Here is a 21812-nt window from a genome sequence, read left to right as displayed (position 1 = left end):
AAATTATCATGGCTTGGTTCCCTAATACTCAACAGTAGAATCAATCAATATCTCACATCAGAAAAACATGCCTGCTCTTGGAGTAGGAAAAATATAGACATCACCTCTTTAAAATTAATGCTAATTTTATGTAGATGATTATCAAATTTTATTAAATATAATGTTTATTTTAGCTTTACCTTGGTGTTCTCTTGCCTGACTGCACACTCTCATTGTCCCCTGTATTCAGCGATGCCAGCGAAAGACTAGATACTGAAAAAACACGATAAAGCTGTGAACCTGGATAAAAACAAAGTTAAAGCTTATAAACCTATGCAAGTAGCAGAGTCTGTTCATTATACCCAACACCAGCATAAGAAAGTTACTAAGTGCTTTTATACACGTGACTCTTACTCCCATAAATGATATACCTACATGCATATGTGGCATGCTTTATCTGAACACTTTCGGACACCCAGCCACTTGCAGCCATCTGGGATAGTCTGTGACTAAGCATTAACATGAGGCATGAACATGGGTACATGGGCACTATGCAAATCAAAGTTAAAAAGCTCTCATAAAAGAGCTTAAGAGACTTAATTTAAAGCTTAGGGATGGACTCTTGAAAGATGTTAAGAGAATACTTTAAATTATGCTGAAAGATGGAGGGAAGCAGCTAGAGAAAATGCAGTTATATGATGCTATAACAAAAAGGATCACTGAGCATTGGTTATTTTTTTCTGATTGTAAATTGGCAACACTTCTTTTAGTCATTACTGCAGTCATTTGGTATCTAAAAGAATGTTACATTTTCCCATACAATTAGTGCTGCTAGGCTCATAACGACACATGCAGTAGCTTAGTGAGTAAAACAGAATGAAAACATGAATTTTAAAAGTAACCTTTCTATTTTAATTCTGTCTGTATTAAGCAGGAGCTCAAGTACTCTTACCTTATAATGACCATTTTATTTATTGATCTCTTTTCTGCCAAGTGTTATTCATTCTTAGCTCTACAGGTGCAAGAAGAGATTAGTGACTGGGAATAATACATGGGCATGTATGAAACTTGTCACATACATTGGTGCTTCCATTGGGTCAATACAGTTAACCTTTTGGTTTGTTGATATACGCATGCATGCATAACAGGTAAGTGACATTCATCTTTTAATTTCTATTGGCAAATTTTGCTTTCTAGTTTTGTCACGTGCAACTTCAGTTTGGCACAAGGCACTAATAAATGCATGTGTTTGTTAGTACCAAAACCCAAGCTGGTGTTTTAGCATGAACAGACTCTTCTTCCACATGAACATCGGTTACCTGGTGGACCTTTGACTGGTGTCTTAGGTGATTCAATGTGATCCCTATGAATGGATTTTGGACGGGGCTTTTTCTGCTTGATTGACAGGGAACGTGGTTTTATGACAGTATCCATCTCTTCCATAAGCTTTAGCTGTTTCCTTCTCATATATTCCTGCTTAATGAATTCTCGCCGTGCTCGTTCATCCTCCTTCTTCTGACGTTCTTCTTCTGTTTTGCGTCTAAAAAAAACCCCATCAAATACATTCAACAGTCAGAACTTTACAGGGTAACAGTTACAGCTAGCATATTGCCAGAAAGGAAAACACAGGCATTAAATTTTCAGAACTTTAGTACTCTCAGACATCAGTAAGAGGAACTTGCCATTGTGCACTTGTGCAGACTGAAGCCCAAAGCGATAAGCTCTCCCTCAGAATATAAAGTGCAAGGCATGGTAACAGTCTGAGGAGCTTCAATCAGGGCAGCAGGGTTCATGTTGAATCTAAGCTACAGACTGATGCCACCTGCTGATTTCATGGGACCAGCTAGCATGTGTCTTCAGCTGGGCTCCTCAGCACATCTGCCTCTAGGATTAAATATCCTTGCATATTAAGATGCAATTATTTAAGTAGGTAGTAGCACTTCCAGCTATGTCATTTTTTTGTTCAGGGTTACGGGTCAGTTGAATCAGGACGTGTAGTTAGTTTTACCTCGTCTCTTCTTTCTTATGTTCTAGTTCTGCTTCCAGCTGCTGCTTTCGAAGCAGAGTCTCTCTTTCCCTTCTCAAACGCTTCTCCAATAATGCTGCTCGTTTCATTGCCATATCATTTTCTGCCTTTTGATCATCCTAGCAGAAACAGTATTTGAAGGAAAAGGACACGATTTATTAAAATCTCTACATTTATCAACTGATTTTGCAAAGTGATTAGACACTTAATTCTGTCGACTGGGTTGCAGTATCCTAACATAAGATGATGTATTGGAAATAAGTTTATTTCAAAAGATTTTTCTTAAGATCACTAAAAAGTTTCCATAAAGGAATTTTTACTTCCTAAGTCAAACATGAAATTTATATATATATAAATATATAAACATATTGGACACATGAAAAAACTTCCAGGTGAAATATTCTACTTTAGAGTCAGATTCCACACTGCATAAACTCCTGCATTCAGCTTTGGAAGATTCTATGTTTATGGAGAGGAAGACAATTTATTACAAAAAGCAATAACTATGCATCATATAAAGGTAATTTTGGCTGATCAATTCAGGTGTTTTTTTTAGAACCAAGCAATGCTCCCAGACAAGCAGAGCAAAGATTGTTGCATGATTTTGGGGTACTCCAAGATGGAAATTCTAAATCTTGATAGCTTCCAGTGTCTAGACCTCTCTCTTAATAATGTACATTATAGTTATAAGCTTGCCTGAATATAACTCTTTAATAAGACAACAGGGAGTGTTCCCAAATGCCAACTTCAAAAGGGAGTCTCAAAAGACTATACTACCTCAGCTAGCCAGTAGAGGGAAAAAATGCGCTCTGAAGTGCAACTCCGAGACATTCCCCATCTTGAAAAACCCAGGCTGTACTTTACAAGCTTTCAGTTAAACTTGGGTGTGGAATGGGGAAGTGAGAGTGAGAAGTGAGCATATTTAATTAAGGTCTTACATTAAAAAGCTTATGTTAAAAAGCAACCTACATTCAGCATGCATCTTTCTCCCCAAAACCCCAAGCACCCTTCCATGACTATAGAAGGAAAGGAGTATTCTAGCACACTCAGAATTGCAGTGTGCTAGAATCTGACCACTCTTATGAGTCATCAAGTGCAAAAAGTATGTGTGCACATTTAGGACTGCAAAACTATCTCCTTTGACTTCAATGGAAAGTCATCACTGAAACGCTGTATCTGAATTAAGAAGTTGCCTTTGAAAGGAAGCTGAGTAGCAGCTCTTACCTTAAAAAAGAATCCACAACACACTTTCTGGTCATCCTCAAATTGTTCTCTATCACTCTCACCTTCATATTTCTCAACAGGTACTTCATTTTTTTCTGGTGGCTTCAAATCTGATAGGGAAACTTCAATTAAGCTAGCTGTTTTGGGAGCTGCTGTTGGTAAAATTGGGTGGCTTAGCTGATCTTCATTTGGGGTGAGGCAGACAGTTTCTGTGATGGGCTGAGATAATACTTCAGAAACATTAGATTCAAGAGGTTTGATCTCCTTTTCCTCCAACTTCTGTTCACTCTTTTTCAGTAATTTTGGTCCTTCCTCTTTTGCTACCTCTTCCGTAGGTTTGACTTCCTTCAAAAGATTTCCCTTTACCTGCGGTTCACCTATATGTTCACCATCATCTCCAAAACAAACAAATGATCTAGTCTGAATGGGAACCTGACTTGGAGAAAATCTTCTCAAACGGGGAAGACTATCCACAGACCGTGGGGCAGTCAACGTACGATTGAGAGGTGTTATTTTCAATTCATTTGGCCTAGGAGTCCTTTGCATTTTAATGTGAAAAGAGGCATTCTTCCTGTTGGATGACTGTGGAGACTGATGTGTAGAACGAGGAGATTCCTGTGAGAAAGGTGCAATGGGAGATGGAGCTCCCAGTTGCCTTGATGAAGACTTAAGTTCCCGAATTTGCTTCTGAGGAGAAGGCTGAGGAGGAGAAATAACCCAAGCCTGTTGCTCTCTCATCTGCATCAGCATCTCCTGTTGAAGGGATAGCCGTTGCATTTCTTGTTGTAGGAAGTGTAAGGAAGAATTTAGTTTTTCAATAGATTTTGTATATTCTAAGATATCTCCTTCATTAAAATTTTCTTCTGAGGGGCTTGCTAAATTCCACTGTTTTTCAGCATCCATAGGAGTAGCAGGAGACTTTGACCATTTGCTGTGAGAATTTTCAGGGCTTTCTTTTACTACATCTGAAGTCTTACTCGTTTGTTCATCTGGTTTTTGAGTTTCTCTTTCTTTCAACCGATTACTGTCAGTGAATACCTTCTCATCTTCAGCTCCTGCTGCTTCTTCTCGGAGAGGTGATACTCCATCACCTTTCTTTTTCACAACATTAAGAAATGCTGTTCTTCCCATTTTCTGCCGCTGCTTAGTGAACGCAGCTTCAACTTTCTTCTTCTGTGCTTCAATCGCTCGCCTCTTTTCCTCCAGCTTCATCCTGAGATGCACCATTTCTGAAGCCAGCAACTGCGTAGTGTCTCTTCCTTGGGGAACAGATGCCTCCTCAGGAATGTGAGTCCAAGCAACCACATGAGGAATATTCAGCTCAGAACCTTCTGGTGTGGTTTTCTGAGAACTGCTTCCACTGCTTCTACTATCTGTGTGATTCAACTTCCTGAATTTCTGCTCCGCAAAGCTAGTCATTTTAACTCCTGAACTCGAAGAAGCACTGCTGCCTGCCTGTGATTTGGTACTTACTGAGCTGGGACAGGGACTTAACTGATCTCTGTGATTGCCAGCTCGTATGTCATAATCCTGAAGAAACTTAGATGGTTCTTCCATGTCAGAGTCCATGCTTACAGTGTAATCTCTCAAAGAAGAATCCTCATCCATAGTCTCTGGGATATCTTCTGAAGGAACATGTATTCCAGTATCTACTTCTGTATTGTCAGTCACAGGACTTAGAGCACCTTTTGTGTCTGTGATGATATCAGGAGTAGACTGATTTGGTTTAATGTTTGAATTCAAGATGCTCATTTCCTGATTGTGAAGAAAGAATCCATTTGTAATTTGGTCTGGTGGGATAACTCTGGGAGATTTTTCAGTGTCATGAATTATCTGCAAAGCCTCTTCAATGGTTGGTGTCTCAATCTGGTTGCCAAAATCATCCAGAACTGCTCTGTTTTGCAAAGCTCCATTTGGAAACCTGTAGTGATGGCTCTCATTGGCATTTCTTTGATTTATGGTAAGAGACTGATTGGCCTTTGTGTCTTTATGAGTTATAACATCCTTTTCCTCTTCGATATCTTGATTTTCCTCTTCTCCATTTACAGGTTTGAAGGACAGATTTTTTCTAATATGCTTGGGCACACGGTTGGTGTTTACTGTAAGGCCTTCATTGCTCACAGATCTAGTAATACCTCTGTTTGGAGTAGGTACTGGAATGCTTTTTTCTTTGTCAAAAGAAATGTCAAATGAAACTCCATGCAATGATGACCTAATTGAGATAAGAATAAAGGAAATAACTGACCAGCTCATGATTAATAATAGCAATATATTCACATTCGGGTTTTCAATTACTTTAACGCTGTAGTATTAAACGGACTGTTATGTATTGTATTTTGACTAGATTAATATGCAAATAAAGTAATTAAAAATGTTATATTCTATTTTATTGTGTGTGTTTTCTTCAGAGCCAGTCAATGCTTTTTAGTAGTTTGGGATAAGTCCTGGGCACTTTAGGAATATAGGAATTGCCATGCTAGATAAGAAGACAAGTATGAAAAGACAATTTAGATTTGCTGAATAATCCTTCACTCTAACTCTTACCATTTGAACTTTAGTTTACATCCTACACATGAAGAGTTTATGATGGGTCTAACTGAAAAAAACAAAACATCCAGCCTGATTATTCTTACATACAGTAATACAATTTTTGATACTAGTGAGCTCTTTAGCCATGTGACTCTTACCTCATTTGGTTAATTGCAATAGGTAAGTGTAAACATATTTAATGCCAATAATTCAAATATTTAATGCAAGAATACCTCATCTCAATGTAAAAGACTGATGGTTTATTTCTGAAGTTTTTTTCCTATTACTTAGTTCTGAATCCGTGATGCAGTTTTCCCCTTGTTTTTCTACTTCTGCAAGTTGTTACAAGATTTTGGAAATTCAAACCACAATGGAGAGTTTACTACTCTTTATGACCAATACATTATCATTTTTTAAGCAGCTCTTATGATAGGACTACTTGCCTTTTTTCTTTTGGCCATGTCCCCACATATCCATCTACATAAGACATTGATGTGGACCTTCTGATGACTCCTAAGTGAAATTAAAATAGAATCCAAGGTAACTGCTATGAAAAATCATTTTAACATTATATTCGGTTGCTTCAACAAATTAGTTTGTTTCACTACTCAGAACACTGCAATGGCAAAAAAAAAAGCTTTTATATTCAGAATAGAACTAGAACAATTGAGTCAATTAGTTTCATCCTGTATATATACTATATCCCTCAGAGAATTTACTATTGATTAAAATATACTACAAGTACTACTAAATATACTACGAATAATTGTTGAAACCCATATTCCACATAATGAAAACAGAATTCAAATTAAAAAAAACTAACAACATGTACCAGAGATACAAACACAAGCTTCCCATTTATATGTTTTGTGGATCACAGAACTCATTCACTAGCCTTTCATGTCAATCTGTCCCAGTAACTTCTGCTTGAACAAGGTTTGAAGAAATATAAACAACATAGCAATGCACTCAGAAGATGACACCTTGCCTCATTACCCTTTCTACCCACTTGTAAATTATTACCTGGGACAGATGAATAAGGCTGCTGGGGTGTATGCAGTTGGTGAGGTGGTGTATAAGTTGGACTTTCCAATCTATAAAGCAAGAGACATTAACTTAGTAGGAATACATCAAAAGCCATGTTACAAAAGGGCAGCCAGACTTCTTGTCCTGGGTCAACAAAGGAGATTTGGTTTTTAAGACAAAGGAGAAAGTAAGGTGTAATTCTCCTCTTGAAGCATTACTTTATTAATTAGAAGGAGCATACTATGTTATTACCTTTAACTAGATGCAATGCAGAGAGACACAAAAAGTCAAAAAGGTATTTCTATTATGCAAATGGCCACAGAGTAGTGTTAGCATACGTGTCTCCTAATGTACTTCAAGTAGATGTCATTATTAGAAGGTTCTCATTTTTAGTTTTGATTTTAGCAACAAAATAAAAATTGAGTGACTGCAGCAAGTAACACTCACTTGTCACACATCTCTCTCTTCAGTTGCTTAGCCTGAAATTTTCAAACTGTGCCTGAACTGCAATATGCACTAGGAGCGGATAATGGAGATTTTGTGACAGACATGACTTAATAAATAGAACAAATATATTCACTACTAAAACACTAATTACAAAGATTTTCTCTGTTTCTAGTTAAAACACATTTTTTGTTGTTGTTCGTGTTCACAGAGAAGGTCTGTAATAGACTAGCTGTTTTAATCCAGAATAGGCTTTCATAATTCAGTGATTTGTGATCCAGGCACTTCTCAGGACCAGAACAACAAAGACATATACATAAATACACATGCTTTTGTATGTAAAATGCTTGTAAAGAAGCCAAACTTCAAAACAAGCTGAATTAAACCCTTTCATGTTCTGAATTTTGTTCACTGAATTTTAAAAGAACACTCCCAAACTCTCTTTTTCAAATAATTAATTTTCAAAATATTTGTTTAGAGCTTTTATAGTTTATATACAGTATGCTTAGAAATGTTTCTGAAGAATATTTGTAGGAAGAATATTCATGTCAATTTAAGAAAAATATTGTTAGTTTACAATGTACAGAAGCATTTTCTGTAATTATATATTACAATTATTCAAAATAGTTTCTCGTAAATTCCTGTTTTTTGGTGTTTAATAAAACTACACATTAGCTAAATAACTTATCTGCTTTAAATGGCATTTAAGATCCTGCAAAAACTATTAAATCATGGAAGTAATGTTTATATTTATCGTAAAAGAAAAGTATGCATTCAAAATTTTATCCAGCAGCCTTTCAAAATATGTTGTGCCACAAAGAAAATCTATACGCTTCATTTTCCCTCACAAAAAGACGGATTTTGGCACCATGACTGTGATTCCATGGCAACCTCAGACACTGTAACTGCTCACTGCCTCAGTCCCACTCCTCCTCTGTGCTGAAGCTGGCTCTCCACTGGAGTCTGCTCTGAGCCATGTCAGTAGCTCAGCCAGCAGAAAACATTCACTTTTTCTGACTGGGTTGTGTTTTTTTTTTTTTTTTTTTTTCTGTCAGTGTACTGAAACGACAACATCAAAAGCTGAATTAGACAGGACTGTGCAGTTGGGATGAGGAGGAAGGCCAGGACCAAGCCATCCTGCAGTCAGGGCAGTCTCAGCTGATGGGGAACTGCAGCCTGTGTGTTTTACATTTCTAGCATCTGAAATAACTTCTTAGGTCCCTTCTTTGTCATATGATGCTGTGAAGTATCACCAAGTTCTATAAAATACACTGGTTAATGAAGGAAGATATAGCTCCTTCTCCTACTTATGGATTGCTCTCATAATCCTCCAACACCAAACCATACCCATCACTTGTAGAGAAACTAAACAAGGATTGTGATGAACTAGTACAATATGCTTTCCACCAGCCATACAAAGCTCACAATGATTTTTACTGTATCTCTGTACATGCCTCGGGAAACATAAGGAATATTACAAAACACACTGGTGGCAACTTACAGACTTGATAGTTAAATTTGGAATGGTACTGGTGTGTTTATGAATTGAATTCAGATGTTTATCATAGAATTTTCAGTAAGTCCTCTTCATCTTAGAAGCCAAAATTATCTGCAGACAAAATGTACACATTTGGATAAAATGTGGATTTATTTAGATGAAAAAGGTACTTTGTTACTGACAGAATTTGTCAGAACAGGGATAAGTTCTGTAGGACAAAGGAAAAAATGAAGTGCAAAGTTCTTAACTGGACTGCTTGCAGGAGCTTTGCAAGGTGTGAGTGGGTTTGAGAACCTCTCTTTCAACAGGTATATCCAAAACTACTTTTTCTCCTGACACATACGCTCAATTTACTTTAAAATAACTTCATTGACTACATGTGAAACACTTCAGATACACACAGTAAAAAGATTCAGGATCAAAGCATTATGATTGTACGAAATATAATTCCCTAATTCAAAGTTAGTACAGATTCCTAAATACAAGCGAACAAAACCCACCACAAAACAAAAGGCTGAACAGGATAAGCTGGGTTGGCAAGAAAGAATTTGCTGAATATTCAATTTAATTCCTAATTTTATTCTTGTGTGTCTGTTCAGACACAATCCATAAACCTTTGTCCTCAAATGATAAATATAACGCATTCACTATGTTCCGACCAGATCACTGGAAGGTTTCCTTTACCCCATCAAAAGAAAGACTGAAAGACCATGAAAGAGTACTACTGCTTATCCAGCATTACCTGGCTACGAAGTCAGAACCACATGGGCCATCCACATAATTTCTTCTGTTAGCATTCAGACTGTGAGCAGAAGCTGTATCTTTTCCAGCTGCCAGGAAGAACAAAGCTCAAGTTATAGTTTAGTATTCAGTTAAAATCCACAGCAGAAAAGCTGTCTGAAATAACCTGAATTATTTCCAAAGAATTAAAACATTTTCAGAGGTTCCATTATTTAGATTAAAAATGAAGTCACTTCCCTTCAGCTCTACCTTCTACAAAGTTGCCATATTGGCACTGATTAAGGCAATAGAGAATGAAAAAAAAAAAGACTAGGTAAGGCAAAGGAAGAAATAAAAAAAAAAGATGAGACAAAAGTAAAAACATTTTTTTAAAACCAAAAATAAATATACTTATTCTGAAAGAAATTATTTTCCAATAAAAGTTTTTCTTCCCCCAAGCCCTTAGACTTAACTTTCCAGCTAGGAAACAACATTTTGGTCACATCCTAAATTAGTTAGCAATATTTTAAGAATTTAAATCAGATTTTTGTGTGTCATAAAGTATATAAATGAAAAAAGGTGTTAAAGATACACAGTGGGATTCTCTTCCTAGCTTTTGCCACACAATCATAGTACTACTATATGAATGTTTAAATTACCATTACTCTATGCTTACTAACAGATCTCAAGATCTGCTTGAGAGATGCATTTTTATAGTTAGGAACTTACTGAAAGAAGACTGTGCCTTTGCACCCAGGTGCAAAATGCAAGCCTCCAGTTAACTATTTGTCTGCTTTCCCTAGATTTATGTCCCTTTCTCTTGGTACCTTCTCCTCAGCAGTACAAGTTTTCAGGCTAAATTATGTTCTTGGCTCATTATGTTTGTAATCCCTGCATGGACATAAATGGATTCTAGGCTTGTTTTGGTCAGGAAAATTTGCAAGTGATTATACCACAATAATTTAAATAAGGCTTTGGTAATAAACAACAAAATCTAATTACGATTTATGAGATAAGATGAAGATTAACATAGGACAGAGTACATAGCTCCTTCTTTAACGGGGTGGTACACTGCCAAATCCCGTTAACTAAAATATTCACTGTATTTGTGAACACTATGGTAATCTGAACACATACATATTAAAAACATGCATATTAAAAACAATCCTTTATAATCACCTTGGGGATGCACAACAACACGAGGTTGTACAAATGATGGCTTCACCACTTCAAACCACCAGAACAGTTCTGCCATGAACACCATGTAGTTGCTCTATGGAAATGATAATAAGGGAAATTTATGTTAAAACATAAACCTTAACTACAAATAGCATAATCAACATTGGGATATGCCTCTGTTTCACACAGTTTACATTCTCATCTCTGTTACTTCTATAGAAAATGAGATCAGAGTGATCTGTAGTACAACTATCTAACACCTGTAACTTGACCAGATCGTAACAGTTTGGGTCAAAATGTTTCATAATGGGCATCACTTGGGCCTGATGTCTTGCAGGCAGGGTAGAGAGGTACAGGATGGGTGGAAGAGGATGCCTGTCAAACAGATTAGCCATGGAATTTTGAGTCTGTGTGTCAGGCATGTGATTTTTGCCACATTAAGGAACAACTACTCAGATTTCCAAGTCTTTACAGAACAAAACCCAGCATCAATGTTTGCTAAATGCAGGCCAGTTAGAATGAGGTTTTAGCTCCAAAGATCTGTGCACGCTTAATGTACTGCTGATACATCTGCCTTCATATTTCCAGCGATCCCCTTACACAGCTACGAAACACAGAAGTACTGGAGCTGTAAGGTTTAACAGAGGAAAAAATAAATGAAGAAACAGCTGGTGATATGAACTGCAACAACAAAAAAATCAGAGAGGAAAAATAGGCAGAAGCAGTAGTAGCAGTTTCTGGTGCAAGAGTATATTGTCTATAATAATATATATTTTTTTTATATAAAGGGGTGCAAAGGACCAGAAAGTTTGATGACTGTGGAAGCTGAAGAGTTCAGAGGCCCAATGATCGCGGATATAAGCTGCAAAGTCCATACAGGTCAGCACCACCTCTTATCTAGAAACACCAGCTGGATGAGGTTAAGGAGCCTCCTGGCCTGAGGGCTCCAGCAGGCGCACAGACTCGTGTCACCAGTGCTACAGAGGCTGAAAATCTGAACAATACAAATCTCTACTTATGCTTTAAATTGGGAAACCACATTTAAACCACTTAAAAAAAAAAGTCTTTCTGCAATAAAATGAAATAGTATCCAGCTAACAGTGCTTACAAGTGTCTTTAGTCACTTTTTTCATGTCATTAACACTGATATATGTAGTGTACATATATACTTCAGTATATGGTGAAGGGATCAGTCAGATGTTGCCAGTTATTATACACATGCTAGAAATAGGCTACGAAAACCCCGTATCTGCTTAGTCAGCACAACAGAAACTGAATGAGGAAAGATTCACAGCAAAGTCTTTTCCATTCAAACAAAATGCTAAGCATAGCATTTTGGTATGACACGTTTCATTAGGAAAGAATACACATAAAGAAAAAAAATCAAATTTACTTCTGAGACAAAGTTTGATCTTTAATATTACAATTTCTATGCCAGCTATAAACACTTTCACTCTCCCTACAAGTTTTACACTTTCACCCTCCCCTACAAGTTTTACATATTTAACATGAAATATTTTTACTATGAAAATAATTACAAAATATTCTAATTCTAGCTTTGTTCCAATCTAAAATAGCATTGGGTTTAAGTACTCCAATTTCTTATTTTTATGGTGAGATGCCACATTTAATAGTGTGACTATTTTATGAAGGACTAAGATATTCCTCCTGAAAATATTTTCTGTGCAGTCCTGAACTACTGAAATAAAGACTCTTTTTCCGAAAACAAAATTGGTATTTATTGAAGAAAATATAAAACTCCAGGCTGAACAGCTAATTTAGAATTCAGGCTACTTTAGATGTTTCATGGTGAAACATCATGATGGAAACTGCATTTACTCTCAAGTCATTTCTAGTCAGAAAGAAATGTTAATAATTACCAAAGGGGAAAACAGATGATCAGTAACTTAATTTTTTTTGGAAAAACTGTGTGTCTGGAGTAATCCTGCTACCAAGGGTTGGAAAGGATGTTATTTCCACAGATTTCACCTTGATTATGCCAACAAATGTTCTAATAGTTTGTCACATTATTATCACAGGCATGTATACACAGAAATACTCAGAAGCGTAACAGGACTTTAATAGTTAAAAATACACAACTAAGCTCTGAACAGTTCAGACTGACTGAAAAATACTAAACAGCAGATGGCAGACATGCAGCTTCATAGCTGCGTTCATTTGCTAAACATTCTGATTTTTTTTTTTTCAGATTCATATTTCTACCTTATTTGCAGATTGTTCATTAAAATTGCATGTAATAAGTTATACTACTGGTTAAGTTTTATCTATTGTATCTTCTGGTTGTACAACAAAAATTCTACCATTTAATAGATTTTGGAAGATTTTGAAAAAAACTCCCTTATTTTGAATATAAAATCTAAAGTCATTACTTGCTTTTGTATCAAAGGAAGACATAAGCTAGCTTGTTTTATAAAAACGTATATGAAAAAGATAAGTTCTTCTCTTTAATATCCCTATTCCCAATATAAGTAATGGAAAATACAGAAAACAAAAATAGTACATCCAATCTTGCCACACAAATAAACCACTTCACTTGTAATATTCATAGGTTTTAGATCTGCACAGATGGAGAAGAACAACTACAAGTTCATATATTCTAATGATACAAATCACTTCTAGACAGACTAGAATCCACTAAATGTGAACGGAAAAGCTGTCATAGATGCATTTAGGAATTTTCTCAAAATGAACATAAAAATATACTGTAAAATTCACGTCATGATGCACATTAAGCTGTCTGCTCTGTAGGCCAGGAAAGCAAGCTACCTCAAATGTAAATCCATAGTTTGCATATTATAAAGTGTCAATATAGATGCATCAAGACTGAAGAAAACCGGAGTGTTTCAAAAACTGTACAAGTCCTGATTACTGTTCTGTGTAGGATCCATGAGCTACAAGTTTGTCCTATGTCCCATCGCAGGTTAACGAATGCCACAACAAGTTGAAGATGTCAGAATGACTTATTTCAGAACAAAACAAAGAAGCAGGACAACCTGCCAATTAACATCAGTGAAATAAAACCCCGCTGCTACCCTTTAAATAATAAGTGAGGAACCAAAGGTCCTTCTTCTGAGGGAAATCTCTTAAAAAAAAACCAACTGTTCACCGGCTGCATCTTCCTTTTCATTCCCAATCCGCAATCCTTTTAAACCCGCCAGATGGGAATCCAGTCCCAGGGCAGCCTCCCACCACACGCCCCAGCCGCCCCCCAGCCCAGCAGCTGCTCTGCCGGCTCCCCCAGGAGCCCGCCCGCGCTCACGCGGCCTGAAACTGCTAACACGGCCTCATCTGCACTGGTTTTCCAGGGAGACAGGAGGGAAGGCTCTGCTAGTGGACAAAGCCTGGCCCTTAATTTCTACAATTAATCTCTGTGATGTATATGGATATCTCGCAGGAGATGGGGCTCGTTTACAGCTTCTGCTTATATTTTTAGCAAAGTCGCCTTCTACTTGATGTGGGCAAGTGCATGTATTCAAAACTACTCAAATGCAATAGGTATGTTTATTGTAAGCTCTGGAACCAGACTCTCTCCATTTGGCTTACCGGGCCTTCAACAGTGCAGATGTTTGTTCATGCTGCTCTAACTTAGTAGCTAAGTGCAAAATAAGGCACCTATTCCCTGTGCTTATTTGCAATGCCAAACAGCTGAGACTGGCCCACATTTAGGTCAGAGGAACACGCTTCTCAGAGGAATGGCAGCAATGACGTCTCAGGATTGTTTCACTTCACGTTCAGAAAGCTTTCATTCTCCTGAACTGAAGTGCCCTCTACATGGGTTTGGGTGAGAGGACTCTGTGGTTACCAGAAAAAAGCAGCCAAAGAGAGGTGGCATGTATGGTGAGCAGTAGCACATGAAAGCCTCCCCAGAACTGAGAGGCTGCAGAGACTCGTGGCCCTGTCAAATCCACACGAACCCAAACACTCAGAAGAGCAGGAGCTGGCTGTCCAAGGCCACCAGCACACATCAACAACAACAGGTCGTATAACCCTAACCAAGGAGGCAGGAGCTGCTATCTGCAAAGACTACATGAATACACACACACAATAACAAGAGAAGGAGCCCCTTGAGAGATTTTTTGGACACCTTCCTAAAAGCCACCAGTGGGCCAGTAAGACCCCTGCTTCAGGAGGCCACTGGGCAGGCTCCCAGGTGTTGCTCCAATCTAATAAGAATAACTGAGCTAGTGTGAACTGTGTGAGCAAATGGATGTGCTGTGTGAATAGCTATCTCCTATTAATAATGGATTTGTTCTATTAATAATAGCAGTTTAATTAATAGAAGGTCTTCTAACATCATGATCTGTCTTTCACCCTGACTCAATCCTCTACCAAGGAAAAGCGAATGCACAACAATATGTGTAGCACAAGTTTAGGATCACTATTTACAACAAACAAACAAAACCCAACCATGTCTTTGAAGGCTTAGATATAGGAACACTTAGAACAGGCAATAATTGTGTCAACTGACTCAATGCCAAGTTCCGATGTGAGCTCTCAAACCGTGGTAAACATCAAAAGATTCAAGCTCTCTCTCAGTCCCCTCTTTGATAGTTCTTAGGTCTGGGCCCTATGGACCTCTGAGAATAAACTGGCAGAGAACTATCTCAAACATCAAGAGTATAAACAAATACAACCAAAGATGGGTTCTTCCTCTTTTAGAAGTACTTTCAACGGTTATCTCACATTACAAGGAGAACAAGTGAGATGACATTTTTCTTTCTATTCAGAAACCTTACATGACCCTTACAACATCCATCATATACACACCATAAGACCTTTACTTAATGCCCTGATACTACACACTATCACACCGCAGTGCTCATCAATTTCAGGGCCGAAGCAGTAAAGAAGCCTTTGCTGTTCTGCAGGGCAGTTCATGCTCCCTGTAAAGGCACTCCTTTCACTCAAGTTCTAGTTCTACAAACTTGTTCTCTGGTTCGGCAGAGCACGTGTATCAACACACAGGTCTCTTAAGATAGCTATTTCAGAGCTATGTAATCTACATACAAGTAAAGAAAAAAAATTAAAAAGTGCTTGTGGGATAAAATTGCTTACAGAAGGGAAAAGGGAAAACAAAGCAATGCACAAAACCAAACAGAGATCCAAGATTTTTAATTCTTTCCTTTTGTTAAATGGGCAGGAAGGATTCAGAAATTATTGTGATTATTTTTGTCATCTCTCTCTACTTGTATTTTCCTGTCTCAAAGGAAAACAAACAAGAACCAGCATGGCCCCTTAGCAGTGCCTCAAGCATCCACGGAATGTATTAGCAGCCCTTCCCTTGCAGACATTTATGATGAATTTCACAAATGTATTTTTCTTAGAGGAGAAGAAATGGGCAAGTGAGGAGCAACAAAACTTACTTTCTGGCTTCATTTGATTATGACACATTAAAGTTGTCTAGAAATCCTGACAAAGCCTATTTTTCCTCCATGTTAAAAAAGAATAAAAACAGTTTCATCTGCTGCAAAAGCTGAGAGCCTATACCAAATATTCTGTATGCTTGTTAACTGAAGTTTTATATTAATCCAACTTGGCTTCTGTACTTTTTGATAGGGAAGATACAAGTGGGCACAATCAGCTTGTTCAAGACCTGCACCAGATTTCCTTACCATATACTGTCCACAACCTACCTTGATTTAGCATAACAGCACAGTGCAGCGTACCCAGTAAAGAATGTAAGGTAAGCTCTTCGTGCTTGACCACTTTAAAGAGAGAGGCTCTACTCCCTTCTTTTGGGACAAGCATGAAGTCAGGATATCTAGCATAATTTCTAGGACCACCACCGTCATTGCAAAACTCAGCTTTATTTTATTTTTTCTTGAAACTTTTTCCAGTAACGTATCAGCAGTTTGGTTCTCTTGTTATTTCTGTCATCAATATGAGAGCGTAACAGACTTTTAAACAAAACTATAGTGCCACCTACTGTGCAGTATGAGTCACCCTGAAAATAAACAGAATTTTTTGCTGATTAACAGACACCTGAAAGCATGCTGCTAGAAATCCTAAACCTTGAAATTAAATACTTTCCGCAGACCAGTATAATTCAATGCATAATATTTAAAATATCTGTTTGCAATACAAGTTTTTCCAAGTGACAATAACATTCATTGGGGAATATACACATTTATTAAAACCTAGTCTAATCAGATGCACTGGAAAGCTTAAAAAGAGCTCCTTTAACTGTGAATTTATTTTGAAAGCAAACTACTTCTTAGCACTGGAAAAACAGAGTTTATAGCACTAGCCAAAGTTTCCATGCCAAGGTTTAAAAGAAAAACTTGGCAGCCCTTCTCTGTAGCATTTACATCTAAATAAGCATCCACACCACAGCAACTTGTAAAAACATGATCACAAAAGGGCCTTCTCAGTTCTAGAAATACTCCAAATCTTTGAAAGAACTCTAACGCCACTCTAAAACACTGTTCAGAAGCAGCAAAGTTACTGAGTTTGTAGCATTTTATTAATGTTAGGTCTGATGCAGAGATATCGACTTTTTTTTTTTTAATTGATGCTTCATAGTGGCTTGTGAAATAATTCAAACCAGTACTATAAAGCAATGGTATTATTAGTTGTTATGGATGAAACTGAAGACAAATGAATTCCATTTATTCCAGATATCGGCAAGCAAAAAGAAATATTCAAAATCCAGTAAAGGACACCTACTCAAGATCTTCCAAAATATTTGTAGGACCATATGTTGGAACTACAGACTAGAGACTGCAATACAACACACTTTTTCAAGTATGTAGGTAGATTACCGTACATGAAATTTAAAGACACCAAAAGCTGAATGAAAATAGTCAGTAGACAGCTTTGCATACACAAAATAGAACAGCGATGGCTAAGTTGATGGGCCTAGACCTACTGCCCTTACTCATCCTGGCAGCTCATTACTTATTTGCAAAGGATTAGGTTCAACCCTACAGGAGACAACAAAGCTGTATTCAGGCTTTGGCCTCTGTGACTCAGCTTGTGAGGTTGCTGTAAAGATCATAAAAAGCAGTGAAATGACCCAGATATTAAGAAACCAATTACATACCATCTGCAATGGATATGCTGACTCCCTAAAAATAAGATTTCATTCCCTAAAGGCAGGCCAATAAGACTCTTAAGCAAATGAACAGTGTTTTATATAGAAAACTCTTAGAGAAACACAATAATGAAGAATTAAATTTACAATTAGACAAGGTATAATTCAATTATTCTGACTTCCCACACAGCTTAAAAATTATAGGATAACCAAACAAAATACTTTTTTTTAACTTTCTAAAAAGAGAATAATCTTAGAATAACTGAAAATGCTTAATTGCTTGTTCAAACATCTGTGTGTGGGACTTGCATCCCTGCTTGTATTCCAGGAATAAAAATATCAGATGATTCAATGAAATTAACTCAGGAGAGCAAAAACTGAAAAATACAATAAAAACCCCAACCAAAACAGCATATAAATATAGCATGTTTACAAAAGTAAAAAGTCTAAGATTAAAAAACATAAAATTACAGTGTACATAGAAATGAATAGTGATGGTAAGCAATAATTCCATAAACAACTATTAAAAATTTTGTGTTTTTGTGAAAGTCTTAGAAGTTGCAACTAATGCAGAAGGTGTTTTAACATCCTGCTGAAATTTGTTGCATGCTGTACCACAAAAAGATGCAACATGCTTTTTCAGTCAGTCATATAGCAATAGATTAAAAGGCTCTATATACCACTAGAAAACAACAACAACAAACAAAGTCCTGTGGATACTGCTTACATTTGTTTTATTTTTTTTTTTTTACCTTTATTGAAGAAGCTGCATATAGCATATCCTCAAGACTGAAATGGCAACACTGATTAAGATATTCCTGACAAAATTCTTGAATCAACTGCAGATTATACAAGCTGTCAGCCAAAGACATCGTCTCTTTCAAACAAATATCTAAAAAAAAAGAAGCCAAGATTAGATATAGCGACAGATCTGCAACAAGTACTTTTCTTTTGATGGATTCTAGATCTTTTTCTGGATAAATTCAAACTTGATTTTTCTTTTGTATGTCAGGAGATTTATTCTTCTATTTCAGAAACGTAAGAAATTACAATGTTATATTTTAAGACAGTTTTGTAGCTTTAGACATTTTCTAAACTTTTTTAAATTTAGATTTTCTATATATGAATGCATGCTTTCTCACAAAGTTCTCTTTGCATAGGGAGTATACTTTAATGTTATTAACTCTGAATCTTCACACAAATGCAGCATCAGTTTAGTCTTATATATTTCTTTTTGTGGATTTGGATGCTTGAAATGAGTTTTCAGGTAACATGATACATGAATTACCACTCCATGTTTCAAAGTGCTATTTAAAGACAAAGCAGTGGATAGACTAGTGTGGTTATACAGTGTGCTCTGAATATTATTTATACCCAGCTAACCTCCTGCTCTTTTTATTACAGCTTCTTAGAAGACTAAATAGAAAAAAAGACAGCCCTTGTAAAAAAGAGGAATGAAGAAAATAAAAGAAAGGAGATGTACTTGGAGAGCACGCATCGGTTTTTATTTCTAAAGCAACAGTGTATGACAGAGCTCCACTTAACAGTTTTAAAGCGTGTAGGATACAAGGTTGCTTAGGAAGGGAACTTTGATGCTAACAGGATAAGGATTCCCATCCCGAGGGATTCAGAAATTTTCCATCACCCCAACCAATGCCGAGTATAATACTGATTGAAAAAACGTTTGACTAAACTGACCAGAATAGGATTAAGTTTAGTAATGCAAATTCAAACTCATGCATTTTAACCTAATAATATTCTAATGTGATTCACTAGCTGAAAGCTATACAGAGTAGGAAGGCAGTGTGTTTTGGCCAACGCAGAGATAGCTTATGAGCTTTCAGCATCACTTAGCTCTGAAAGAAGCAAACACGATGCAAACATGTATCAGAAAATATATTTCTAGTAGTGACAGGGAAGCGTTGTACAAGGCAGTACTAAGATGTCAGTCAGGATACCTATGTACAATTATGACCATTCATATTCAAGAAAGATGAACCGAAACTAGACTGGTTACAGAAAATAACTATTAAGGGTAATAACAAGAATGGAAATCCAAATCAGAAGGGGAAATTGAAAAGGCTTGATTCAGTAGCCTGGGCAAAAAGACAAAACAAAACAAAACATATCAGAGGGGTAGATGTCAGATTAGGACAAGATATTCAAGCCAAAGGGCACTGCTGGAAGAACAACAGATGCACATAGACAGGCTACAAGCACATTTAGGTAGGAAAGAAGAAGAAGTTTTAAAACTATGTAAAAAGTGGAGCTCTGCAACAGTCTCAATAAGAGTACAGATTTTAAAAAGCTAGACAGTTTTATCACAGAGCATGATAACATCTTGCAAAGGATTATATAATTTTGAACAATAGCCAATTTCTTGTCTCACTGACACACGAAGCCCTTTATAGTCTTAGATTCCTAGAAGGAAACCTAGATTTGGAAGTTAAATAAAGACATTATGAGAAGAAAACATCTATTTTAGAGCTCTGTAGTCTGGTTCCTTTTTTTTTTTTTTTTCCTTGTTAAAGCATTTTTAAGTATTTTTGCATATGCATTTGCTACCTGCCTTTCTCAGTTTCAACACAGAACAAAATCTCAGTGAAATGTAACATGCATCAAAAACAGTATTTAAATACAGGGAAGATGTGCAAAGTCTTTTACAGTACTTCTATTTGCTTAGAGTATCTTTGAATTTACTTCCGAGACAATGACATGCATGTTTGTATGTCTTTAGGGTAGGACACTCGACAGACATTAAAGCTAAGTTCAAAGATGACAAGTGCCTTGTTGTGTTACACTGTGCTCAAAGTCAGAGGCTGGAGGAATCTGCTGTTAAATATAAATGTCATCCTGCAATAGTATACAAGATCCTTCAGACAGTCCGTATTTTCAGTCATGCAGTAAGAAGGAACAAGGTGTTACCCAATTTCAACACAACCCAAGTATTAACTTTTCTGTAATCATATACAATTGTATATATTTGGCTGCAACATTTATGTAAATTGAAAGTTGTGTTTTTCAAAATTCACAAGCCAAAGAAGAATGGAGAATGCATACATTTATTCTCTTTCATCTTCAACGCCTACTGTGCTGGAAGCTTCCTATAAAGCAGATGTGTATATGAATTCCATATTCCAGTACCTTTTCAAGCTTTATACCCTTGCTCATAATTCCTGGATTTCTCAGGATGCTTATGTACAAGTGTTCCCACGACATCAAAGGTATCATGGACAGAACATAGGCAGAAAATGACGGGTGTTAGCTGCCAAGACATTTTACAGCTACACGAGGCTCTCAATTGCCAAGAGGAAGATATGAGTTTAACCAGGCCGCAGAGCAAAAGAACGAGATGAAGCTGCTCATCCTCAGACAACTGCTATTACAGAACAGCACAACACCACTAAGTTCTACACTATATTCCTGTTTATCAATATTATAGGTAGCTATCAAAGAAGTAAAAGCCCTGAACAGAGAACAACTATTTGCCACACAGTGCAGCTATGCAGAGCTTGTCTACCTGAAAGACAGAAGTGACCCTTCCATGTTTTATAACTGTAACTGCTCAGATTCACATGAAAGCACTTATGCAGCTTCAAGAACCAGAGTTTTCCAGATGGTTGCCAGTTTCACAGCATGACAGCAAATGTGTTGCCACAGTCAGATCTGCAATAATATATTGTAGTACAATTATATTAGTGTGATAACGTAAAAGTAAATACAAGATGGAAGGATACCTTGGTTCTTTCTATTTAATAACACATAGGTACCAAGTAAATACTGGACTTGTCACTGCCACACTCAAATTATGTCTCTTCTGTGTAATATTTTATTACCTTCCTTGACATATATATCAAATACAGACATTTCAGCTTACGCAGACACATGTTTACAGGCTGAGACACGTTAGACATACCCTCCAGTTTAACGATATCTGGACAGTAGAAGTGGATCAGGGCTGCTAAAGCACAACCATCTGTACCATCTTTCAGCAGATTTTCCACCAATGGAATGCAGGGCAGCTGCTTGAGCAACGTTTGCTCCTTCCTATAACGAGCCTACAATATAGAATGAAGAGATTAAGAGAGACAAAGGCTCTGAAATGTACGAAGAAACAGCTTTGTATTTTAGGT

At 36.9% G+C, this 21812-nt stretch overlaps 1 protein-coding gene across 4 annotated transcripts in view; it reads right to left on the bottom strand.

The window, feature by feature from the left end:
• CAMSAP2 (calmodulin regulated spectrin associated protein family member 2) overlaps positions 1-21812 on the bottom strand; it is an 80924-nt gene that overhangs the window by 6657 nt on the left and 52455 nt on the right. For 2 of the 4 annotated variants that reach the window (XM_080602168.1, XM_080602170.1), the window contains 10 exons: positions 21596-21737; positions 18432-18571; positions 10626-10719; positions 9469-9556; positions 6782-6852; positions 6202-6271; positions 3230-5441; positions 1988-2124; positions 1299-1519; positions 180-279 (listed from right to left, as the gene is read on the bottom strand). In XM_080602168.1, coding sequence (XP_080458294.1) covers positions 180-279; positions 1299-1519; positions 1988-2124; positions 3230-5441; positions 6202-6271; positions 6782-6852; positions 9469-9556; positions 10626-10719; positions 18432-18571; positions 21596-21737 — 3275 coding nt within the window. The remainder of the gene's footprint in view (positions 1-179; positions 280-1298; positions 1520-1987; positions 2125-3229; positions 5442-6201; positions 6272-6781; positions 6853-9468; positions 9557-10625; positions 10720-18431; positions 18572-21595; positions 21738-21812) is intronic. The other 2 variants (XM_080602169.1, XM_080602171.1) reach the window with 1 other exon arrangement.

This window comes from Anser brachyrhynchus (assembly GCF_964034855.1).
Source record: "Anser brachyrhynchus genome assembly, chromosome: 8".
NCBI classification, from domain to species: Eukaryota; Metazoa; Chordata; class Aves; order Anseriformes; family Anatidae; genus Anser; species Anser brachyrhynchus.
This window is presented reverse-complemented; position numbering and strand designations above follow the sequence as displayed.